The sequence below is a fragment of the Dipodomys spectabilis genome, unplaced genomic scaffold (genome assembly GCF_019054845.1).
Source record: "Dipodomys spectabilis isolate Male_0828 unplaced genomic scaffold, ASM1905484v1 ptg000062l, whole genome shotgun sequence".
Lineage (NCBI taxonomy): Eukaryota > Metazoa > Chordata > Mammalia > Rodentia > Heteromyidae > Dipodomys > Dipodomys spectabilis.
This window is the reverse complement of record NW_024870739.1, coordinates 2,168,992-2,195,307: the sequence shown is the minus strand read 5'-3', so window position 1 is coordinate 2,195,307 and position 26,316 is coordinate 2,168,992. Positions and strand designations below refer to the sequence as shown.

The window sequence follows — 26,316 nt, the reverse complement described above, 5'->3', positions numbered from 1 at the left end:
ACTATCTACTTCCTCAGCATGATCCATTCCTGGTCTCCTGCTTCCCAGATGATCCTCCTCCTATACTCCTCTGCTTACCCTATTGTACTTAGAGGGAATGCGTTATCCAACTGGCTTTTCTCCTGGACTGAAGCAGAACTGAACTGAAATTGTCAGAGCTTTCTGCTACCAAGTAAGGATGTCTGGGTTGTTGTCTCCCACTTCAATTCTAACCATTTTAGCTCTCTTCAAGGTCAGGAGACCTTTGTACTGACCACATTTTTAATGCTTAATAACAAAATGTAGCTGTCTCTTAGCTACCATATTTTGCAGGGCTGGATATCCCATTAGTTTTACTAAATTCTAATGTAAAAATTATGTAACAGAAGTGGCTGTTACTAAAATGTAGATTTTTGGTGTAGTTTTGGATGTAAAAGAGAAAATGCAGGGGCTGGGAAGGTAAGGTGGCTCAGTGGTAGAGCGCTTGCCTTGCACGCTCGAGGCCCTGGGTTCGATTCCTCAGCACCACATAAGCAAAAAGAGAAAAGCCGGAAGTGGCGCTGTAGCTCAAGTGGTAGAGTGCTAGCCTTGAGCTGAAGAGCTGAGGGACAGTGCCCAGGCCGAGTTCAGGCCCCACGACCGGACCCAAAAAAAAAAAAAAGGAGAAAATGCAATAAATACTCAGCAAGTACATTGCATACAAAAGGAGCCCACTTAATCCTGTTTCCCTTTCACTAATTGTGGGTGTTTGAGTGACAGGAAGAGAGATACTCCTAAGTTTGTTAAGTTTGTCAAATGAGGTTACATATTACTTGAGCTGGAGAACATTTGTAATCTGCTTTTACCTCATGTTCTTAAGCAGGTTTTGCATTTTTCTCATTTCTTAACATTCCTTTTGTCTCTTATTCCTCAACATTCCTTTTGTCTCAACATTTCCATTTGTCTCTCTGAACCTGTTTGCATACTCTTCACTGACCAGCATCCACTTAATGGCATGGCTTCCCAGTCTTTCTTGTTAGGACATAATACTTTGAGCTGTGAGCTACTGGTAACCAGCTTGAGATCTCCCTGTTTATCCCAATTGAGATGGTTGGCCTAGTTTGTTTGTTTGTTTGTTTGTTTCTTTTTGGGTCCAGTCGTGGTGCCAGAGGCCTGGGCGCTGCCCCTCAGCTCTTCAGCTCAAGGCTAGCACGCTACCACTTGAGCCATAGCACCACTTCCGGCTTTTTTCTTTTGCTTATGTGGTGGTGAGGAATCGAACTCAAGGCCTCATGCATGCAAGGCAAGCGCTCTACCACTGAGCCACCTTCCCAGCCCCTAGTTTATTTTTTTTAATGTGAGTTCATGTGTGAGTTCAGCCTGTCCTTGCTGTAACCTGTAGATGGGAATGTGCCTTCTACAGTTCTCAGGATAGCCTCTTGGAGGAATACAAAGATGTGTCTGCATAGTCTTCTTTGGGAAGACAGCCAGATAGATTAATACTGGTTGATACGGAAATAACTCTTTTGTTCTCTATCCCTGGGGACTTCTCAACTGAACTCTTTAGTCTGAACCAAAAGAAGGAAAATTTCCTCCCTTTACTGTCTGTGATTCCAGAATAGTCCTACCTGACTAAGAGCCCATCTTGATATAGATACTCTTCAGAACACATTGGTCTAAGTGCTTATGTTTCTGTACCTAATAAAGCAATGTTCGTTTGGTGCTGGCATTCAAACTCAGGGCCTCATGCTAAAATTATACTCTTTGAGCTCTACCTCTGTTCTAAATCACTGTGATTTTTTTTTTTGTTTAATTTTATTTTCAACCAAGATTTGTTGTATGACCTTGCATTACAGTCATTTTGGAATGGACATAAAAATGTGGATTCTTAGTCCCATCTTCAGAGCTATGGAGTAGAAACCAGAAACATGGTTCAGGAATCTGCGTTTTATAAGCTATACTGTTAAGTCTTATATACAATAAGTTTGAGAACTTTGAGCTCACCCTCATTTATTTCAGATGGTACTACTTTATCCCTTAGACTTTCTGGAAACTCTTTAGAGCACTTGAGTTGTGGAATCTAGAGTATTTCTAGAACTTTCCATGTAGGCTGGGATCCACCCAAGTGTTATTGGAGGCAAATATATAAGGAATGAAAACTCTGGCCACCATGCCTCCCAACCTAAATCTCTGGATTCACACAGGGTATACCCAGACTTTGCCCATGGGATGACATTTCTCATGGGATGGCAAAGTGGTTTAGCGCACACCTCTTGTATAATTTGTCAGCACAGGTCCCCAGACACCGCCCTTGGTAGAATCATTTTTGGTCATAGCCCCAGGAGCTTAAGAATGGAGCCTCTCGAACTCTATTGGTTAGGTTTATTTTATTTATCTGAATTTTCACTAGTACTTTTAAAGGGTAATAAAATGTCACAGCCATGGCAAACTTCTATAAAGATATGTAAATACTTTTGGTATCTGTTCTTGCCTTGTTGTGGACTCGTTGTAGTTTGCAGTGACACCTATTGACAGGCCACCTTTATATCAGCCTTTAAGTGTCTTTCACAAGGCTGTTCTGCAAGTCTGTTTTATCAGAATCTTTGCAAGGTGAGCAGTTGAAACCACTCCCTAACTCAATTCCTGACATTTCTTAGGCATATGAGAGTGGGTCTTCTCTCCACTGGGCAGCCCAAATAAGAACAGAAATAATTCAACTTATAAGTTCCTATGAGACTACATCAGTATTTTGCTTTCTTTAAATTAGGCTTATTGACTTATTTTTAATAAAATTTTATTATTAAGGGGTTAAACATAGGAGTTACCATTTCATAAGTCAGGTAATAAATAGTTCTTTTTTAGACAATGCCACCTCTTCCTTTACTTTCCCTCCAGTTTCCCCCTCCTGTCCCTGCCCACAAGTTACCACCACTGCATTTGTTTACCTTTCCTCCATTTCTGTGCCCCCCCACTTGCCTACCCTGAAAAGAAAAACCTAAAAGCAAGAACAACCAGAAGCATGTTTCCATTTTTTAGAATTCATTTCGATAAATAGTAGTTCAAATAAGTTACAACTTAAGTTATGCCTTTGGGTTCCTCTCCTAAGAGTGTCCTTTAGTCTGTGTGTGGATGCCTAGACTCCTGTATAGGTTATTCTATCCAATTATAGTTTAGCTCTAGCTTCTACATCTGAGAGAAAACATGTGCTTTTTGTCTCACTTTGCATAATTTGGTCTAGGTCCATCCATTTCCCTTCAAATGACAATCTTATTCTTGCTAATGGTTGAGTAAAATTCTATTGTAAATATATGCACATTTTATTGGCCCACTCATCTGTTATAGGGCATCTGGGCTATTCCCATAACTTGGCTGTTGTGAATTGTGTAGCAGTGAACATGGATGTGCAGGTGTCTTTAGCATATCCTGGCTTGTAATGACCTGGGTCGATGCCCAAGACTGGTGTGGCTAGGTAATAGGGAAATTTCATGTTTAGTTTTCTGAGGAACTTCCAAACTGCCTTCCAGTGTGGCTATACTAGTTTACATTCCCACTAAAAGTGCAGTAGGGTTCCTTTTTTCCTGCATCCCCACCAACATTTGTTGTTGGTTGAGTTTTTTATGTTAGTCAATCAGACTGGGGTGAGATAGAATCTCCAACTTGTTTTGATTTGCATTTCCTTTATGGCCATTTGCCATTCTTTCTTCTGAGAACTCTCTTTAAAGCTCCTTTGCCCATTTATTGATTGGTTTATTAGTTTTGAGGGGAATTAATTTCTTGAGCTCCTTGTATATTTTGTATATTAGGCCTTTTTCAGATGCATCGCTTGTAAAGATCTCCCCCAGTCTTTTGGCTATCTTTCTAGTTTAGTAACTATGTCCTTTACTGTGCAGAAACTTTATTTTGATGTAATCCCATTTGTCAGTTCTCTCCTATCTGTCATGCCCCTGAGACTCTTCAAAAAGTTTCTGCCTAAGCTTATGAGTTCTAATGTTTCTCCTACTCCTTCTTGCAGTAGTTTCAGTTTTAGGTCTGGCATTGGGGTCTTTAATCCACTTTGAGTTGATATTTGTTTATGGTGACAAACAGGGGTCCAATTTTAGTTTTCTACATATTGATGTCCAGTTTTCCCAACGTTGATTATTGAAGAGGCTATATTTTTGTTTCCACTGTATTTTTTATTTCCCTTGTCAAATACCAGGTAACTGAGAGTGTCACTTTTTTCCCCCTGGGTCTTCTAGTCCGTTCCATTGATTTTTGGACTTGTTTTTGTAGCTCTGTAGTAGAGTTTAGGTCTAGGATTATGATACTACCAGCACTGCTTTTTTTTTCTTTTTTTGCCTAAAATTGCTTTGGCTACGCAAGGTAATTTTGTTGTTCCATACAAATTTTTGGATTGCTCTCTCTGTCTCATTGGGATTTTGATGAATATTGCATTAAATTTGTATATCACCTTTGGCAGGATGGCCATGTTCACAATATTACTTCTGTTTGTCCATGAACATGGGAAAATCTTTCTATTTCCTGATGTTGTCTTCTATTTTTTTCAGATTTTTTTTTTTGTTGTTGATTGTGGCGCTTGAACTCTGGGTCTGAGTGCTGTCCCATAGCTCTTCAGCTCAAGGCTAGCTCTCTACCCCTTGAGCCACACCACCTCTGGCTTTTTCTGTTTATGTGGAACTAAGGAATTGAACCCAGGGCTTCATGCATGCCAGGCAAGCACTCTACCACTAAGCCACATACCCAGCCCTGTAGTTCTTTTTTATTTTTGGATCCTTACCTGGTTTTGTGATAAGAGTAATGCTGATTTCATAAAATGTTTGGTAATGATCCTTAATTGTATTCATGGAAAAGTTTAAGGAGTAATCGTGTTGTTCGTTCATCTTTAAAGGTCTTACAGAAGTCAGCTGCTAATCCACCTGGATCTGGACTTTTCCTTGTTGGAAGACTCAATCTCATTGCTTGTTATGGGTCTCTGTTTCAGTGGTTTATATATTCTGGATTCAGCCTAGGCAGCTTGCATGTCACTTAAGATTTATTCTATCTGCTAGATTGTCTATCTTTTTGAAAACAGTCCTCATAATGTTTTGGATTTCTTGGATATTTGTTGTGATGTTTCCTTTAGTATTTCTAATTTTGTTGATTTGAGTCTCTTCTCTCCATTTTTGTTCATCATCTTAGTGAGGGGGTCTGTCAATCTTACTGATTTTTTCAAAGAAATAGCTTTTTGTTTCATTGATTTTTATGTATAGTTTTTTCTTTTTAGTCTCTAATTCATTGATTTGCCCTAACCTTTACATACACACTCTCTGTCTCTGTCTCTCTGTCTAGTAGTTTTGGGTTTGGTTTGTTCCTGTTTTTCTAGAAGTTTCAGTTGTGTCATGAGGTTATTTACTTTGCTCTTTCTATTTTCTTTATATGTTCACTTAAAGCTATGATTTTTCCACTCAATACCGCTTTTACTCTGTCTCAGAGGTGCTGGCATGATGTATTTTCATTTTCATTGAATTGTAGAAACTTTCTAATTTTCTCTTTTATTTCTTCAATGACCCACCTATTGTTATATAACAGTATGGTGTTCAGTCTTCCTGTGTTTGAGTGTTTTCTGTAGTATCTTTTGCTGCTGAATTCTAGTTTAATTCCATTGTGATCAGATAAGATACAGGAAATTATCTCAGTCTTATTGTATTTGCTCAGGCTTGTTGGCTGTCCTAGGATATGATCAGTTTTAGAGAAGGTTCCATGGACTGCCCAAAAGCATCTGAATTTGTGGTTGTTGCATGAAATATTCTGTGGATGTCTATTAAGTTCATTTGGGTTATGATAACATTTAATTTGGAGGCTTCTTTGCTGATCTTGTTTGATTGACCTGTCCTTTAGTGAGAGTGGGGTATTAAAGTCTCCCTGCCTGGTGCTGTGGCCAGCAGCAGTGTTCAGGGCAGAGAGGTACAGGTGGTTTATGGGGCACTGTTGTTGCTGTGGTCAGCATCAGGGCCCTGCACAGAGAAGTGTGGATTGTTTTTGAGTGTTGTTCATGGGGGACCCAGGTGCAGATGTGACAACCAGTAATTGGGGCCCACTCTGGTGGTGTTGCCTGGGTGGTAGGGTACTGAGTGTCCAGAACTCCCCTCTGAATTCGTAGCAACCTGTGTCAATGCTTTGTCTCTGAGAGAGGTGGACCTGGTGCATGCTGCTGTGGCTATGTTTTCCAATTCCAAGACTTACACATATATTGTTGCTGTCTGCTGGTGAGGCTTGAGCCACTGGAGAGTAGGGTTGGAGTGGGAGTGGGGAGGGTGGGGGGAGGGAACATAAAAGAAATCAGGAAAACTCTTAGGCTATTGCCTGCTTAAATTCCTCTGTGTATTTTTTTTTCTCTTGGAGACACTTAAATTCTGAATTTTCTTGTTAGGTGTAAAGCTCTGTTTGTTTATAGTTTGGTGTGCTCTCTTGAAGTGGAGTTCTGTGCAAAAGGCCCCATACCCCTGAGCCTGCACAACTCTGCCATCGTGCCTCCTGTTTGTTTATTTTTTGGTGCTTGTGATTGAACTCAAGGCCTCATGCATGCTAACAAGCAAGTGCTGTCCTCCTTCATTCAACTTTTAGTGGATAAATAACAAAAATTGAAGTTATGAAATAAAGTGCCACCCTATTTTGCCTTATTTATTAGATTTTTCTAAAAGTGTTTGTGTGAATATATTTGGAAAGCAGAGACTGGAAGGATTAGGTAGACTGCATCTCCCTCAGCCAATCTTCCAGAAATAATCAGCTTCAGCCAATCTTTTAATAGTGTAGAGCATCCTGACAAATGAAAACTGTAGACAACCAAATGATTTTAGCACTTGCTATCTTAATGTGTCAGAGAATTTCTCTTTTGGTATCAAGATAAAGTGTAAAAATAATCCTGTTAAATATATAAATAGTCCAACAAAGTATTCTGGGGGAAAAAAAGCATCACAGATTTTGGCTCAATATAAATAATTGTTTTAATAGTAAGAAGTGCTCCAAAGTGAAATAGCTTTCTAGTGGGATTTGGTTCTGGGAATTAGGGCAGAAGGGAGCTTGCTAGCCTTCATGTCCTTACCATCTCTGGCCCAATACAGAGAGCCACTTATTGCATCCTGGGATTTGGCTGATAAAAGAGTATATTTTTGCTGGGTACCAGTGGCTCACACCTGTAATCTAAGCTACTTAGGAGGCTGAGATCTGGGCATTGTGGTTTGAAGCTAGCCCAGGCAGGAGAGCTTGTGAGTCTATTATTTCCAATTAACTACCCAAAAAGTTGAAATGAGATGTGGCTCAAGTAGTAGCGTATTTTAAATCAGCTCAGTGACAGTGCCCTGGCCCTTAGTTCAAGCCCTAGAATGAGCACAAAAATATATCTAAGTAAATAAACAAAACAGAAACTAAAGTTTCTGTGTGGTTTATAACCCGCCTTGTGGGGAAAATCTTTCCAGATGGCCTGGAAGCAGCTCTGGATCCAGATGAAGAGCGGCGGATTCAGGTCAGAAGGCAGGAGCAGGCTGTTCGCTGTGCCCGAATGCTCTATGTCCTCCAACAGCAGGTGAGGAAAGCTGGGGAGAAGTGGAGCTATCAGCCTTCCGTTGCTTTCTTTATATTTCCTTGTGTATCAGAAAGACCAACACTAAAGTGCCTTACCTAACTTTTAGTGGATTTGTAGAGCTAAGTTTTCTGACCAACTAATTCTCCTTTTTATCCTCTGCCTTTATATGAATATGCCTGCACGTGCACACTCTCGTGTGTGTGTGTGTGTGTGTGTGTGTGTGTGTGTGTGTGTGTGTGTGTGTGTGTGTGTGTGTGTGTGTATGTGCGCTCGCGTGCACACTGTGGACATCCAGCCAAGATCCTTATTTTTTATTGTTATTATAAAGGTGATGTACAGAGGGGTTACAGTTACATAAGTCAGGTAAAGAGAACTTTTTTTTTTTTTTTTTTGGTCGGTTGTGGGGCTTGAACTCTGGGCTTGGGCACTGTCCCTGTACTCTTCAGCTCAAGGCAAGTGCTCTACCACTTGAGCCACAGCACCATTTCCAGTTTTCTCGTGGTTTATTGGCGATAAGAGTTTCATGGACCTTCCTGCCCAGGCTGGCTTTGTACCATGATCCTCACATGTCAGCCTCCTGAGTAGCTAGGATTACAGGCATGAGTCACTGGTGCCTGGCCATAGAGTTCACTTTCAACATAGTCTAAACTCCTTCTTAAACAGTGACTCTTGACCTTTTGAGATTATAGACCTATAGAAATCTTTTAAAAGCCACTCCCTCCCCTGAAAACATACACATTGTTCAAGGCACATTCGCACATATGAATGAGGTCAGGTGGATCAGTCCCAAAACCTTTGATTTTTCAAGTGTGCACCCTAGTCTTAGAGATAAGACTTGGTCATTTCCCCATCTGTCTCAGGTTTACTATATACTGGATTTATTCTTTATTCAGTAGTAAACAAAAGCTGTTGTGTCTTTCAGGACACATTGAGTGGTTGACGAGCATACAGTTCTTTATATTGTGATAGATATTTTTAAGGTTTATTTTTAACTTATTCTATTTGATTCTATTCTATTTTCTTTTGGGGGCCAATATTGGGTTTTGAACTCAGGACCTCACATTCTCACTTGGCTTTTTTTGCTCAATTTTAGTCCTCTACCACTTGCCACAGCTCCACTTTAAGTTTTTTGCTGGTTAATTGAAGATAAGAGTCTTATGAACTTTTCTGTCTGGCTGGTTTAGAACTGTCTGTGATCCTCACATCTCACCCTCCTGAATAGCTAGGATTACAGTTGTAAGCCACCAGCACCCAGCTTGTTTTAACTTCAATGCTTTATTTATTAATGAGCCTCTAACTCCATTCTCGTCACTAAAATAACATTTTCATTGCTTGAACTGCAAACTACTTTTTCATTTGAAAGAAAATAGCTGAATGAGATTCAGTTCTGTGTTTTTTTTTAAAACTTGTGTTTTGGTCCACATTGCTGAGATTGTTATAAGCCATGAACCGTACCATGTCAGATTTCTACTTGAAAAGACTGCCTTGACTCTCCGAAACTCTGAGTGGAATAGCTAAACTCTTTAGCATGGCATTTAAGTTTTTATGAGCTATTTTTCCTGTTTTCTACAATATCTTCTCCTTCCCTGATTCACATTAAACTCTAACCCTTAAGAGTGAGTGTGAGTGTATATATGTGTGTGTGCATGTGTGTATGTGTATAAGTAAGGAAACCCTGTGCTCTGTTTACCATCTTCAGATGGGAGCTAGTAAGTGTTTTTTTGGTACATGAATGAAAAACACTTCTCATTTTCAAGCAACTTGAAATAGTAATGTGTATTTGGACAAGACAAGATGTATCTTTCTCTAAAAAACGACTAATGTAAAGGTATAACATTTTCATTTTTCTCCCTGTACAAAACAGGTAAAAGAAATCCAGGAAGAAATAGATAAATTGAGTCCACAAAAAATTAAACACACTAAGAAGGTATGATGCAATTAGCTTATGATTAGTACTTATTTTTAAAAGTTTCTGTGAAGTGTTTCATGGGTATTATGTATGGGTTTTGTGAAGTTATATTATTATCAGTGCTTATAGAAATCTGTCAGAACATGAGTAGTATTATTAATGTGGGATTGCCATCCGAGGAATGAGTTCTGAAAACAGATTCCTGTCATTTTTGCTACTAGTATAAACACAGAATAGCAAGAAAAAGATTCAGTTTGTCTAGAGACAATTTTAAACTTTATAAAGTTAGGAAGCATAAAGTTTTCACAATAGGAAGTACACTAGAGGGTACTATAGGACCATGATACTCTTTAAAAATTCCTGGGTACTGGTGGCTCAAGCCTGTAATCCTAGCTACTCAAGAAGCTAAGATCTGAGGATGGTGGTTTGAAGCCAGTCTGGGCAGGAAAGTCTGTGAGACTCTAATCTCCAATTAGCTACCCTCCAAAAAGACAAAGCCAGAAATGGAGGTATAGTTGAAGTGGTAGAGTGCTTGTTTTCAGTTTTTAAAAAAATGAGTTGGTATTGGGAAGTTGTGAGTATTGAAATAACTCTTTTTGTTTATTCCAGTCATGGGCAATGTCTAGGGTGGCTGCTGCCCATCGAGGAGCCATTCGGGCCTTACAGATGTTTGTCACTCAGTTTACTGATCGAGGGGAGCACCCAATTCCTGCTCGGTGTAGGGAGCTGGGCAGTCTCATTCGCCAGCTTTCACTTTGTTCTGTGAAGCTGGATGCCGATCCTTCCATCCCTGATGTGGTTATAGATATCCTGCAACAAATTGAGGTATGAAATGGACTTGGGCTTTTCGTAAAAGTGTATTGCTTATAAGCCGGAAGTAATGCTGATAGTTGTATAGTTCAGTAGATGAGATTACAAGACAAAGCTGCTACTTACTATGTGAAAGGGCAGAAAGAGTGCTTCACTTTTTAGTCCTGGGGCTTATGCTCAGGGCCCTGGGCACTGTCCTTGAGCTTCTTTGTGCTCAAGTCTAGTGCTCTACTACTTGAGCCACTTACCACTTCTAGCTTTTTCTGAGTAGTTTATTTGAGTTAAGAGTCTCATGGATATTCCTGCCTGGGCTGGCTTCAAACCCTGCTCCTCAGTTCTCAACCTCCGGTGTAGCTAGAATTTGCTAGGATTACAGGTATGAGTCATCAGCGCCTGGCTTCATTTTTCTTTTATTGTTTTTACACACAGCCTGTCAAATCAGGTGATGCTTTATTGGTTTATTAGCCAACATGCTTCTATTTAGAGGCCATAATCTCCCTAATCCAAGATTAGCATGTGCTTTATCACTTAAACCACATGCCCACCAGTTCTTCTCACTTTGGTTATTTTTTAGATACGTGAGTTTTTTACGCATTGCGGGCCTTGGACCCAATCCTCCCACCTGTGCCTCTTGAGTAGTTGGGATGAAAAGCACATACCACTGTGCTCACTTATTAGTTGAGATGGGAGGTCTTCCTAATTTTTGCCCAGGCTCACCTTGAACTATAATCCTCCCAATCTCTCCCTCCTGAGTAGCTGGGAGAGATTACAGATAGTCTTGAGCCACTAAAACTAGCTCCCTTTGTTTCTTAAACACATTGTTCATTTCTCCTACTCTTGAAGACCTTCAGTAGTGTAGGAAATTTGTGTTTCTTATTGGTAGATACACCATTTCATAGCTTACCATCTTCTGTTGTCTGAACTCAGCATCCCTGTCTGTGCTCCATTGTCTTTACTTTGTCCTGTCAAGATGGATTAAAATACTTTAAAATCATATCCAATTATATTCTAAAGAGTACAGTTAATTTCTAAAATGATAAGTTTAAGTTTGAGATTTGGATGCCTTCAAAAGTAATCATATTATTTCTTTGTATTGATTTTAGTGAGTTAAACATGTAAAAGAATTTGTAGAAATTATTGATTTCACATGTCCTAAGTAATATTTCTGTTAGGTAAATATTTCATTAACCCCTAGAGAGCCACTTAACACTTTATTCTAGAGTCTGTATTTTTCAGTTTGGGACTAAAAAAAAAAAAAAAAAAATCATACCTTTGGGGGGAAAGTGAAGAGAATAATAGACTGTTTCATAGTAGGCTTTGGAATCTCTCCTGGAAAAGAAGCTGACACCGAAGAAGGTAAAGAAATGCTTCAGTGAAAATCGGAGCAGATTTCCTGTAGGGAGCCAAAGGCCCATAGAGAAGTGGTCAACAACATTGGCCAAGAGTGAGAAGAGACCCCTCATAACGAAGGAGATGCTTCCACAGGAAACAAATCGGCCTTCAGCTGTGAAAAAACTTCTTATTGGTATGTGTCTTACATTGTTATTGCATGATATTTATTTCTTGCAGTTAAACTTTAACAGTTATTTCACTGAGGGGACAGTCAGAATTAATAGCTACAGTTTAACTTGCATCAGTAAATACCAACCAACATTGAGGCTGGAGTATTCTACTGTAGAGGCTGTGGACAAAGTATCATTCCCTGAGTAGCTAGGATTACAGGTGTGAGCCACTGGTGCCTAACTACAATTATATTTTTACTAGCAATGCATTAGTATACGTTTTCCTACTAATGCTTTACATAACAAAATTATTATTTTTAAATCTCTCAGGGGAAAATACCATCCTAGAGTTTCATATTGCATCTCATGATTCCTGATCAGGGTTAAAGTTGTCACGTACCCCTTAGCCATGTTCATTCTCTACTGTGATTCTGCTGTTTGTATCTTGTGCTCATCTCACTTGTTGGCTTCTACCGCTTTCTTTATTAGCGGATTCAAGTTCTTTATGTAGTCTGGACCTTAATCTTTTTTGACTCTTCTACTACTTAGTCACTTATCTTTGAAATTTTCTGTGATACTTTTAGCTGGTTAAAAAACATACACACAGGGCTGGGAAGGTGGCTCAGTGGTAGAGCGCTTGCCTTGCATGCCTGAGGCCCTGGGTTTGATTCCTCAGCACCACATAAGAAAAAAGCCGGAAATGGTGCTGTGGCTCAAGTGGTAGAGTGCTAGCCTTGAGCTGAAAAGCTGAGGGACAGTGCCCAGGCCCAGAGTTCAAGCCCCACGACTGGACCCAAAAACAAACAAACAAAAAACCATACACACACACACACACACACACACACATATGTGTATATATATAAAATTTTATAGACAAATCCATCAATCTTCTGTATACATTTTAATACTTGATAGGCAGTTCTTTCTTGTTTTTATTTTTAAAGTTTTGCTGCTGATCATTGCTTATCCTCCTGGGGAATTTAAATGAGCTTATCACGTTCCATGAAACATGTGATTGGCATTTTGATTGGCTTTACATTGAGTTCATAGCTGAATTAGAGGAGAAATTATGTCTTTATAATGTGGAGTTTTCTTTTTTGGGGGGGGGGGGGGGTTCCGGTCATGGGGCCTGAACTCTGGAACTGGGCACTGTCCCTCAGCTCAAGGCTAGCACTCTACCACTTGAGCCACAGCACCACTTCCGGCTTTTTTTTTTTTTTTTGCTTATGTGGTACTGAGGAATCGAACCCAGGGCCTCATGCATGCAAGGCAAGCGCTTTACCACTGAACCACCTTCCCAGCCCATATAATGTGGAGTTTTCTATCCTTCCTAATTCATCCCTCTTTGTGTTCCTTCTGTTGAATTTTATAGTTTTCTACATAGAAGTATTAGCCATTCCTTGCTAAGTTTTATGTCTAGTTTTTATATTTTTTAGCTCTTATTACTGTTTTGAATGGGATCTTTTTTTGTTACATTATGAATTGTTGCTGCTTATTATGATACTGCATTGTGATAGTAGGTATTGTTCAATCTGAGGTACACAATTGAAGAGTTCTGAAATTAGGGGGTATTCCCTTTTTTTTTTTGTAGTGCTAAGGATTGAACCCAGGGCTTTGTGCATACAAGGCAAGTGCTCTACCACTTAACTACACCCTCAGCTGGAGAATATAATGGAGTTCATGGGTATATGTTTGTTCAGGTAGAATAAAGAGTTTTTGTTTTTGTTTTTTTCTTCAAAGTAGTTTTTGTTGTTGTTGTTGTTGGTCATGGGGCCTGAACTCTTCAGCTCAAGGCTAGCATTCTACCACTTGAGCCACAGCACCACTTCTGGCTTTTTCTGCTTATGTGGTGCTGAGGAATCGAACTCAGGGCCTCATGCATGCAAGGCAAACACTCTACAACTGAGCCACCTTCCAAGCCCCATCAAAGTAGTTTTATTGTTTTATGTTTCCACCAACAGTGGAAGACATTTTCTTAGAAATTTTTATTATCTTTTTTCTTTGGTCGGTTGTAGGGCTTGAACTTTGGCCTGGGCGCAGTCCCTCAGCTCCTTAGCTCAAGGTGAGCGCTCTACCACTTGAGCCATAAGTACCATTTCTGGTTTTCTGGTGGTTTATTGAACATAAGAGTCTCCTGCCCAGGATTTCCTGCCCAGGCCAGCATTGAACCATGATCCTTAGATCTTAGCCTCTTGAGTAGCTAGGATTACAGGCGTGAGCCACCAGCACCCGGCTTTAAGAATATCCTATAAGCAGTTTATTTGTTTTAGAACACTGTGGTAAAGTTCTATATTTGACCTACTTAGATTTACTGAAATTAATAACATGCTGAATTTCCTTTTTCCTTATTCTGTTTCCCAGAGATTTTTCTTTTTCTGTGTTGTAATTTACTTCATTAACCAAGGTTTTCTTGTTTCTTTTTTCTTCTTCAGTGATAGGCAAGTTACTTGTCAGTGTAGTCTTGAAGTCTGAAGCGCAAGTTACTTGTCAGTGTAGTTTTGAAGTCTGAAGCATTGGAGAGGAAAAGCAATCCTCCCAGTCACATGGGTCTCCATGTTGTGTAGTCTTCCTCTTCCTATTCCACTTCAGTTCTGACACTGACTGCCAGGAGAAGAGGACTCAGACACCCAGGGTAGATGGCTACTCTCAAGCCAGGTGTGCTCCCAAAACTCAGGACGGCCTTGCCTCCATTTACCCACATATTATGAAAGACAGTGAACACATGAGCAGCCAGATGGGAGAAAGCGAGGGGAGTACAGAACTTCTCTGACCTCTCTGGCCTCATCACTTTCTAGGATCTTGCCTATATGCAGCAACCCAGAAATTAGCTGAGCCACACCTCCTAGGGATTCATATGGAGAATCATCATGTAGGCATAGGTGATTGATTAAAAAAGCTGCAAGTGGCGCTGTGGCTCAAGTGGTAGAGCTTTAACCTTGAGCTGAAGAGCTGAGGGACAGAGCCCAGGCCCCAGAGTTCAGGCCCTCAATGACTGAAAAAAAGAAAAAAGGAAAACAAACAAACAAACTGGGGCAGAGAGGTATGTTTGTGCGTATGAACACACTTATTATATAGGCTCAGTGACTAAGCCTAACTTACAGAATTAGTACTGTATATTTATTCCCTATGGTAGGATGTTCTTTCTGCTTCATTGAGTGGAGATAGAACTAGTATAGCACCTTCCTTTCACTCAGAAAATTGCCTCTGCCACCTTTTCCTTGGAAGTCAAGTATCATGACCATATCTCTCTACACCTCTGTGACTAAGGTGGCTCAGTGCTAGAGCACTTGCCTAGCATGCATGAAGCCCTGGGTTAGATTCCTCAGTACCACATCAACAGAAAAAGCCTAAAGTGGTGCTGTGGCTCAAGTGGTAGAGTGCTAGCCTTGAGCAGAAGAAGCCCAGGGACAGTGCCCAGGCCCTGAGTTCAAGCCCCAGGACTGGTAAAAAAATAAAATATAAATAAAAGGTAGTTGAATTGTGGGTGCTAGTGGGAGCTCTGGAGGAAGTGCAGAGATATTCCAGGCCTGTACTAGAGATAAGTTTTCCTAAATGAGCTGGAAGATTAAAGTGAAAAGTGAGGGCCCACAAAGAAGTGAGGATCACAGGGAAGCTGTAAAACCTACTAATTGAAAACTTGTCATAGGACAAATATAGGAAGGTCAGAGATAAATGGGAAAATGTAGACAAGAAGACCTAGATTCTAGTCCTGCCTCTCAGTTGGTTTGTGATCCTAGGTTGACTTCATCACTCTAAACTCTTCAAGTTTTATCTATCAAAGGGAGATAATTCTCCTTTGTAAGTAGCAGATTAGATCATTGCTGTGTGCTTTGCAGATATATTATTTTAGTTCATAATAATATCCAGCTGTTAAAAAGGCTAGCTTATGTTAGGCCCTAACATGATAATAAATGAGTTTTATGAGCATGAAATAGGAAGCTTCAATTCTTTGGACAAAGTGTCCATGTGGAAAAAAATCCCTGACAGTACAGAGTGGATTCCCTAGCCCTGGACCCAAAGTCAGAGGATGTGGCTCTGCTATTTGCTCTCCTCACTTCCTCAAGCAAAACACTGAACTATATTTCCTGAGAATCTTGGTAATTCTGCCCTGCCTGCTTTGTATTGTGTCATGCTGAGGCTCAAACAAGATGGTGAATATGAATTAGTGTCTCAGTGGAAAATATGTACAAAACTGAAGCATGGTAATAACCATCATTATCATCATCTTATCAGTTGAGGTATGGTTTTAGTTAACTGCTTTGAAAGTTAATATATTTACTCACAAAGAATGTGATAGCTTTTGTTTATTTTTCTTGTTCTTATGTATGTCAGAAGGCACACACTGTATAATTCTTCATTCTCATTTTCTAAATTTTATCCTCCCCACCCAATTCTTCTACCCAACCCCTAAAAATGTCATGGGAAGCCACATGGATGAAATCTGTCTTTGTACCTTCTTTATTTGGGGTGTGTAATTGAGCCTATGTGATTAAGTCTGATTGGATCAACTATTGTGATTTACATAATTGTTGGCTGGTACAGGTTTTAGTGGCTTCTAAAATGTTCTTGCAGTAGTTGGTTGATTGCATTAGTGTCACTTATAAAAAGTAATACAGTAGTGGTTCCCTCTTCACCAACAGCAGTCCTACTCAGCTGTCCCTGAAACTACTGCATTTGCATTCTAATTGATACAGATCATTTCTGTAAATATGTTGGCACCGGAAGGTCAGAGTTGTTCCATGTTTGTAAGTAAATTACAGCCTAAGGATTTGCTCTTAGCCTGTTTCCTTGCTGTGTAATTTCTGTAGTTTGACAAATGTGTGACCAAAGAAGTGATGCAAGGAGCCAGACCTTCGACTTTGCTGCTAAAGAAGTCAATGGAATTTTCCTTTGGCAGTACTGGGGTTGGAACTCAGGGCCTTACATTTACTGGGCAGGTACTCTACCACTTGATCCATGTTCTCAGCAAGTTTTCCTTTAATGGTGGAATATTCGCATGTACAAAGGAGTGAAAATAATAACCGTTGTGTCAGATTTTAAAACTTTGCCTTATTAGCTCTGGGACTTGTTTTTTCAAAAATATGACTGGTACAATTGAACTCCCTTTAATACATTTTTCCTCATTCAATTTCTCACTCTTAGAAGCTGCTATTATTATTCTTAGAGCCTGTTCTTTTTTTTTTTCCCATATTTGCACTGCTTATATCTATCTATAAGCAATATGAAGTATTGTTTCATGCTTCATTTTACAATATGACAGTCTTGCAATTTTCTTCCTTTCCACTTGTGTTTATAAGATTTGTTTATATTAATGTTCTTTTTGTTTTATTTTTTTGTAGTGCTGATGCTGGGGATTGATCCCAAGACCTTAGATATGTTAGGCAGAACATTGAGCTACATCTCCTTCCCAATGAATTCTAAGTTTTGTTTTGTTTTGTTTTTTTTCGTCTGTTGTGGGGCCTGAACTTTGGGCCTGGGCGCTGTCCCTCAGCTCTTCTGCTCAAGACTAGGCTCTACCACTTGAGCCACAGCGCCACTTCCAGCTTTTTCTGCTTATGTCTTGCTGAGGAATCGAACTCAGGGCCTCATACATGCAAGGCAAGCATTCTACCACTGAGCCACCTTCCCAGCTCCTGAATCCTAAATTTAGGATTTGAAAAATAAACTTTGGTATATTCATATAAGGGAAGTTTCCCTTATTTAACATTCTTATTTAACATTGGATTTTCCCCAGCTTTTTGACTTAGGATATATAGATGAGAGAAGGTCGCACTGTGCTGATCAGGCTAGCCCATAATTCCTGGGGTTAAATGATCCTCTTGCTTCAGCCTTCTGAGTAGCTGGGACTATAGGAAATGCCTCCATGCTAGCTAGGTGGTTTTGCTTTTATAAGCAATGGTAAAGTGAAGTAAATCTGTGTTTCTAGCTCCCTGTGTATGCAGGTGAGAGTTCCTCTGGGCTTTGTGTATACTGATAATGTCTGGACTACAGTGTAAAAGTCTTCAACTTTACCAGAGCAACAAGCTGCCTCCCCAGTAGTTGGGCTGATTGACCCCTGGGTAGTTTGTGAGCATACTTCTTTTGCCCTCCTTATTCTCTCAGGATTGTCACCCCCAACTCTAATGAGTAAGAAAGGGAATCTTTCTGATTACTAAGTAAAATCAATTATCTTTTTATATTTTTATTGACAGCTCATATTTTCTGTCTAAATAGCTGGTTTTTAGTCCTTGGCCTATTTATCTCTCTATTGGATTATTTATTTTTCTTACAGATTTGTAGAAGCTTGCTGTATCATCGAGATGTTACTCCCTTGATAATTGTATGCACTACATACTGACTTCTAGACTTTGGATTGTGTATTGTGCTTATGGTGGCTTTTTGTTCATAGTTGTCGTTTAATATCATTAAATTCTAATATGTCAGTATTGTATTTGGGCTTAAAGTTTTTTATGCGCTGATATAATGATGTCTTCTATGTTTTCTTCTTAAAGCTTTAGGGTTTTCTTTCCACATGTAATTTTCATTTCATTTGGAAGATAGAGTTGTTCAGTATGAGGCGAGGGTTCCTTAGAACTGTTTTGAAGAGATCTGCCTACCTGCACTGTTTGTCTTATCCACCCTATTTCATTGATTCCCATGTTGCCACATTGCCATAATCAGCATAGCTCATGAGACTTCATCTCTGATGAAGAAAGATTTCCATATCCACTATACTCCTACTTCATTGTTCTTTGTGGGATTTTATTGTTCAGTGAATTTTAGGACCAGACTGTTTTTGCATACATAGACACACAAATTGGTTTTAATTGAATTTACAAATTACTTTATGGCAAATCGACATCTTTACCATATTGTCTGTTCATTCATGAAAATAATTTATTCAGATTTTCTTCTGTATTCCTTAAAAATATCTTTTAAGAGCTGGTCATATGGCTTGGTGGTAGAACTCTTACTTGATATGCATAAGGTCCATGGTTTGATCCCCAATACTGCAAAAATTAAATTAAAAAACTTTTGACTTTTGTTCTGTAGAAGCCTTGTACATGTTTCATTAGATTTTTTTTTTTTCCTAATTGCCATATAGTTTGGGGGGATTTTTTATTTTTATTTTTCAGTGCCAAGGTTGGAATACTAGGTAAGTATACTACTAAACTACATCCCAAACCCTGCCTTACAGCTTTTGTTGCCAACATTAATAGAATATTTTTTTTCTCACACTTTCTACTCACTGTTTGGATATGTGGGGATACTGGCTTTTGTATTCATCTTTTTTTGTTGTTGTTGTTAGTTGTGGGGCTTAAACTCTGGGCTTGGGCGCTGTCCCTGTGCTCTTCAGCTCAAAGTGAGCGCTCTACTGCTTGCACCACAGCACTACTTCCGGTTTTCTAGTGATTTATTGGAGATAAGAGTCTCACGGCCTTTCCTGCCCTGGCTGGCTTTGAATCATGATCCTCAGATTCAGCCTCCTGAGTAGCTAGGATTACAGGTGTGAGCCACCAGCACCCGGTTGTATTCATCTTATATCTAGAAATCTTCATGAGCCTTCTTCTTAGGAGCAAGAGTTTCTCTTTCTTGAATTGTTTTGTTTTTTTTTTTGTCAGTCTTAGGGCCTGAACTCTGGGCCTGGGTGGTGTCCCTCAGCTCTTCAGCTCAAGGTCTGCTCTCTACCACTTGAGCCACAGTGCCATTTCTGACTTTTTCTGCTTATGTGGTGCATGAGGAATGGAGCCCAGGGCCTCATGCATGCAAGGCAAGCACTCTACCACTGAGCCACCTTTCTAGCCTGAATTGTTTTTTTTTTTTTTTTAAGAAATTTTCAAGTAGTAGTAGGGTTTGAACTAAGGGCCTTGTGCTTGTTAGGCTGATGGCCTACCACTTCAGCCAGATTTCCAGCTCTTCATTGCTATAGTTATTTTTCAGATAGTACCTTAATTTTTTGCCCTAGGCCTTCCTCTGAGTGAGAGCCTCCTACCTATGCTTCTTGTTGTATATCTGGCATTACAGTCTACTACACTCAGCTTGTTAGTTGAGATGGAGTTCACTAGCTTTCTTTCCTGACTGGCCTTGAACCTCAATCCTCCTTCCTCTACTTCCTGTGTAGCTATGATTATCAGTGTACATTATCATGTCTGATCCTTGGATTTTCTATATAGGTCTTTATTTCTTCTTCAAATAAAGACAGTTGTATTTGCCAGAACAGGTTGAATGTCATGCATGGAGTTCATTGATGATACTTTATTTTGCATCAAATTAGTTGCTGTTTTAGTTGTTGAATAGAGGCATAGCATTTAAAATTTTTCCAGTTTAGAAAGACAGTTGCTGTGTGAGTGAGATCAGCAGTGGACTGGTTAAGGGGATAATCTTATTGTAGTTCAGAGACCAGGAAGTTCCTAGGGTCAAAAGCAAAAGAAAAAGGAACACAGAATTGGTTCAAGAGTTACAGGGAATGTAAGAACTAAGATCCAGGGAGTCAACCATGATGCCTGGGTGCATGCTTATCAAGTTGTATAGTGGTTATCAGAAGAGCAGCACATTTGGCCACACACCTTGATTTCCAGCATGGGTAGACCTGTTACATTCTCACCTATGAAGTTTGAATAGAATTGTCTCTGTTTACTCTTCTGACATGTTTGTGTAGATAAGTGTCAGCCTGATACAGAGCTTCCAATGAGTCAGAGGTTGGAGAGTGAGTTTGATGCTGATATTTTTCCGGAGGAAGACCCATTTATTCTGGACCACAATGCAAACTGCAGAGACGAGGCATTGACCCTGGCAAAAACAGCAGCAGTCAAAAAGAAGCCTATGACTGAGAAGTTGCCCTTTAGAAAGAAAGATCCTCTGGAGCCAGCAAGACTACAGCAAGTATGAAATAATTCATTTCCTTTGGTACTTTTGAGTTAATCTGACATTGCCCAAGGTCATTCAACCCAGCAAGGGAGAGGGGCCAACATATTCTCTCTCTTTCTCTCTCTCTTTCTCTCTCTCTCTCTCTCTCTCTCTCTCTCTCTCTCTCTCGTGTGTGTGTGTGTGTGTGTGTGCGTGTGTGTGTGTGTGCGCGCACGCGCGCACGCATGCGCGCATGCATGCATGCACACACTGTTACCAGGGCTTGAACTCAAGGCCTGTATGTTGTCCCTGGGCTTTTTTGTCATGGCTAGAATTCTATTGCTTGAGCCACAGCTCCATTTCTGGATTTTTTGGTAGTTAATTGGAGATAATAACCTTGGGGACCTTCCTACCCAGGCTGGCTTCAATTTCTGTTCCTCACACCTCAGCCTCCTGAGTAGCTAGGACTATAGCACCTGGATAGTATTTTGGTTTTTTGGCAGTTGGAAGTCAGATCCTTGAGTCCAGCAATCTAAGCTGACTTTGCTTAGCTCCTGAGTATTTTTATGCTTTAACAAAAACCAGGGCAGGCATTCTGCCTATCTAATTTGACACCATGCCCTAACCAACTTGATACCATGAAGTGTAAAATTTGAGATGATTTAAGATTTTTTTTCCTGCTGAAGATAAATTTTGATTAATAATAATCATTAAATATTAAACACATTTTTAAGAGCATGCTTTTTATGGCTTTGGGATCCAGGCAGCTAGTTAGGACTTAGGTTGCAAGTACATTATAATTTAGACTTCTATTTACAACTGCCAGGCAGTTGTAGGACCTTAAGGTCCTATGATAGAAAACAGGTAGAACCAGTCTCCTGGTCTTAGCCCTCTTCCTGCAGTGATGGGTTCAGTGGTAGGCTCCAGAGGTTTCTGTAGCCAGTCTATGCATTGTGAAATAGCTCTGGAAAGAGGAAGTTCATGGTTTTCATCATTTACTCATAGATAAGGTCTTTTTGCTTCCACAAAGAAACTCATAATGAGTTAATTGGGGAATCAGGAGTAAGCGTGTAAGCATTCAGCTTGATGTTCCTCTCTAGAGATAAAGCTCACACTCTGACACTTAAAAATAGCTCAATTTATTCTACCTAGAACTAAGGATCAGAGAGGATAAGTATTTTAACCAAGAATATTTTACAGCTTGCTGTATGCCAGTGGCTCATACCTATCTCTAATCCTGTCTTCTCAGGATGCTGAAATTTAAGGATTGTGGTTTGAAGCCAACCTGGGCAGAAAAGTCTGAGAATTATCTCCAATTAACCACCACTCAAAAGCCAAAGTAGAGCTATGGCTCAAGTAGTACTTGGCAACAGCCTTGAGTGAAAAAGCTAAGAGACAACTCCTTGGCTCTGAGTTCAAGCCCCTGTACCAGCACACTCACATACACACATACATACACAAATATTTTACAGCTTATCTTAAATAATATGGAGTAAAAACTGGGTGCTTTAGTTAGGAGAAATGCAAATAAAATAAATGTGCGTGAGAGTAGTAAAACCAGAGCTTCCATTTCCACTTCCTCCTCCTTCCCACCCGGGATTGCCTCTGTATACTTTAGACACTTGCCCAGATTTCTGCCATTGTGCCACTGTGAGGTTTTGCTGAATAAATAGAGGCACTAGGGCTCTAATGAGTCAGAATTTGAACACAGAGTGTCCAACTTGTTTAGCCTTGTAATTCATATTTACCTTTTCTAGGGACTCCACAAAACTGAAAGAAGTAAACCAAACCAACTGCACAACAAAAGCAGGCTGCAACAGACAACAGTCTCATCCAGAATGAAAATGAACAGACAGCCTGTAAAAGACCAGAGGGCACCTTGGATACCTCCCAATCCCACATCCCCACCAGCATCTCCTAAGTGGTAGGTAAAATTCAAAGGTTTGAATATATGTTTTTATTTTTCCACACATCAAAGGAGCCATATACTTTAGAGCAAATGAACGAGCAGTATTAATTCTTCTCATTAAGGAGAAATGCTCATTTGGGTAAACAGTATATGAAAATTTTTTAGTCCAGAAGTCTGTTGTTCCTTTTTCTACCTTACTGTGGTTGGAGAGGCCTTCCATGGGGCTTCTTCCTTGGACCATGTCTCATTGCAGGGAGGATCGTGGGTTTTCCTTGTCTCTTTTCCCCAATAGATTCTAGTTACTTGAAGTAAGACACTGGTGTTTGTGTGTGTGTGTGTGTGTGTCTGTGTCTGTGTCTGTGTGTGTCTGTGTTGTCTCTTTTCCCCAATAGATTCTAGTTACTTGAAGCAAGACACTGGTGTTTGTGTGTGTGTGTGTGTGTGTGTGTGTGTGTGTGTGTGTCTGTGTGTGTCTGTGTTGTCTCTTTTCCCCAATAGATTCTAGTTACTTGAAGCAAGACACTGGTGTGTGTGTGTGTCTGTCTGTGTGTCTGTGTGTTAGTGTTAGTTGTGGGGCTTGAACTCTGGGCCTGGGTGCTGTTCCTGAGCTCTTCAGCTCAAGGCAAGTGCTCTGCCACTTGAACTACCACGCCACTTCCAGTTTTCTGGTGGTTAATTGGAGATAAGAACATCATGGACTTTATTGCCCAGTCTGGCTTTGAACTGTGATCCTCAGATCTCAGCCCTTCTGAGTAGCTAGGATTATAGGCGGGAGCCACTGGTAACCAGCTTGTCTCTTAGCTTTTTTTGCTCAAGACTGGCATGCTACCACTTGAGCCATACCTCTACTTCCAGGTTTTTGCTGATTAGTTGGAGATAAGGGTCTTGGAGATTTGTCTGCTTGGATTGGCTTTGAACTGAGTTTCTCAGATCTCAGCCTCCTGAAGAGTTAGGATAACAAGTTTGGGCCACCATACTGCATCTTCTATTTAATATCCAATGCCTAGATACAATAGGCATTCACTAAATCTTTGCCTAATGAGTAAATACTTTAAAAAAATTTACTTCCAAGTCAAGATCATTATGAACTGTAAATCCATCCAGAGCTCCCTGACTGCAGGGATAATGCTGACAGCATTATTCCAATTCATGAAACAGGAGAATCTGAAGCTGCCATCCCACAGGGCTAGAGAGACAGTATGGTCCTCAAGAAGCAGGGTTCTGTCAGGAAATAGTCTTTTGAGGACTTGGTTAACAGTAAAGGGGAGCTTAGTTATCATGATTCAGTTATTCTTGACAACATAGTAGACAGGACAAGGAAGTAGAACGAACAGCAGTAATGTGAGGAGGACTGAGAAGGACAGGGAAAAAGTAGGTGATGGGGGGGGCGGGGCTATAGAGGTAAAATGAATAGCCTGCTTTGATGGATTTCCCCTATGATCCCAGTGGGTCAGTCAAGTGGTACTTACCTACCAGCCCTCACTGCAAAGTGAAAGAAGCAATGCTACAGCCTAAGTCTGCTTATGTAGTAGAGCTGTGACCACAATCAGGTTGTAGCATAGGGTGCTTTCTTTTGTTTTTATTACAATGTTCTGATTTCTGTCATTTATATGTGAATATTAATACAGAAAATATGAGTTCTGTTGGTAAGATTAAAAAGCTCAATGGGTTAAAGTTTGTATCACAAACCAAGTAGACAGTGGGCTGTGTACAAAACCTCAGGAAGAAGGTATGTATAGCTAACAGGGGAATATGAGGCTTCCTGGCACACAGTGCTGTTATAGGCCTTATAATTACAATGTATATAAGATAATTACAATGTATATAAGAATAGGGAATATTACATGGAATATTCTTAGTGAATGCAAATTGATATGTTAAATCTCTGACATTTTGTCATTTGAAGTAGTATCTACTTCTTGAAGCGAAGGGAATTCCCCCTTTGACATTGAACTTTTAGAGAGGATCCCTCTTCTGTTTGGATTCCAGTGTAGAGGTTCCATGCTGTCAATCAGCATTACCCTAATGCTTGTCTTCCCTGAGTAGGCTCCTTTGGATGAGTCACTGGACATGGAGTGGATGATCACAAAGGTATACTTTTCTATTTTGTACAGTGCTGCATGGTTAAAGGTGAAATCTAGCCCCAGAGATGCTCCAAAAGAACAGTCATTCCAGCAAGAAGATAGCCAAGAGAGCTGTCATTTGAGAGATGCTGTCTGGCATGAAGCAGATAGGTTTGTGTTGGTGTTTTTCAAATCTTTGAAAATTAAAGGATTACTACATAGACTGAAACTGTCTTGTTTTAACAACTGTCTAAAGTTGGTTATTTAAAATGTAAATTGCTCAACTTATCTGTAACATTCTATGACTATCAAGGAGCCCCTCTTTTATTCCTTATTTCATCATTCAAATATTGCATATATGTCAATTGCTCATTTTGTACATGGCACAGCTATGAAGTCTATGGAGCCTTTTTTTAATCAGTCATGGGACTTGAACAGGCCTACGCACTGTCCTTGGGTTTCTTTTGCTCAAGGCTAGCTTTTTCTGTTTATGTGGTACTGAGGAATCGAACCCGGGGCTTCATGGGTGCTAGGCAAATATTCTACCACTGAGCCACATTCCCAGCCCAAGGAGACTTTTTTGTAAAAGGGCAATTAAGACCTAACCCTAGGCTTTGCTTAATTACAGTCAGCAGGAAAGACATGTAAATGATCTGTAATTTAAGGTTGAATCTGATATGCATCCTAAGAGCTGAGAGTGTTTAGAACAGGAAGAGGTTACTTCTTGTTGCAGAGAGCTAGGCTTCACAGAGGGAAGTCAAAATCAAACTAGGACTAACAGGATTTAAATATGGAGGGAGCTGGATGCTGAGAGCATTCCAGAGGAAGAGAGGAGTGAAAACAGCTCGCTGTACATTTGTGTGGCTGAAATTATTTCTATAATTGGGGGAAGCAAGAATGAAAGTGGGTCATTAGCATTGAGTGCATAGCTCTGTGGTAGAACATTTGCATAACATGCACAGGGCCCTGGGTCATTCCCACCACCTTAAAAAAGGTTGACTAGTCTGTTCACATCTCCTAAACCAAAAAAAATCAAAGTCCTTTCATATACAGTACATTTGTTTAGAGTTAACTTTTCCCTTTTGTTTTTATTTGACTTCGCCTACATGGGGGACCTTTTCTTTGTATAAAGTAAGTTGCACAAGAGCTTTACTCCTTACAGTAAGCCCTTAATAGCTAGATGCTGGTGGCATGAAAAAGAAGTCCTAAGTGATGGATAGCTCTCAAGAGCATTTGTCTACAGACCTTGATGTTGTACATATTAACTCAAAGCACTTTCTATGTGTGAATGTCTCTTTTTAGGGAACATGATATGGAAAGCTTTATGGGCACAGAGACATTACAATACCTACGGAGTCCTTAATGGGGCCAGATTGGCGCTGAGATTGGGGGCAGGGGTCCCTCATACTCTCTGTTTCTGTGCATAGAGGCATTATTGACTCTTATTCTCTACTAGGCTTGCTTGGCTTGATGCTGAGGCTTCCAAAAGACTGAAGGAACTAGAAGAACTAAAAGCCAAAGAAATGGATAGGATCCAAAAAGAGAGGTAAATGTTTATTTTTGTTTATTTTTATTTTGTTTTAGTGTTAGTTTTGACTTGAACTCAGGGCCTGGGCACTGTCTTTGAGCTTTTTCACCCAAGGCTGGCACCACTTGAGCTATAGCTCCACTTCTGGATTTCCAGTGGTTAATTGGAGATAAGAGTCTCGTGGACTTTGGTGACTGGGCTGGCTTTTTTTTTTTTGCCAGTCATGGGCTTGAACTCAGAGCCTAGGTAC

General features: G+C 40.1%; 1 protein-coding gene across 3 annotated transcripts in view; it reads left to right on the top strand.

The window, feature by feature from the left end:
- Window positions 1-26,316, top strand: part of Kiaa0753 (KIAA0753 ortholog) — a 68,650-nt gene that overhangs the window by 15,214 nt on the left and 27,120 nt on the right. For all 3 annotated transcript variants that reach the window (XM_042680578.1, XM_042680577.1, XM_042680579.1), the window contains exons 4-11: window positions 7,413-7,519; window positions 9,384-9,446; window positions 10,038-10,253; window positions 11,553-11,763; window positions 20,379-20,602; window positions 22,324-22,490; window positions 24,590-24,709; window positions 25,995-26,084. In XM_042680578.1, the coding sequence (XP_042536512.1) occupies window positions 7,413-7,519; window positions 9,384-9,446; window positions 10,038-10,253; window positions 11,553-11,763; window positions 20,379-20,602; window positions 22,324-22,490; window positions 24,590-24,709; window positions 25,995-26,084 (1,198 nt within the window). The remainder of the gene's footprint in view (window positions 1-7,412; window positions 7,520-9,383; window positions 9,447-10,037; window positions 10,254-11,552; window positions 11,764-20,378; window positions 20,603-22,323; window positions 22,491-24,589; window positions 24,710-25,994; window positions 26,085-26,316) is intronic.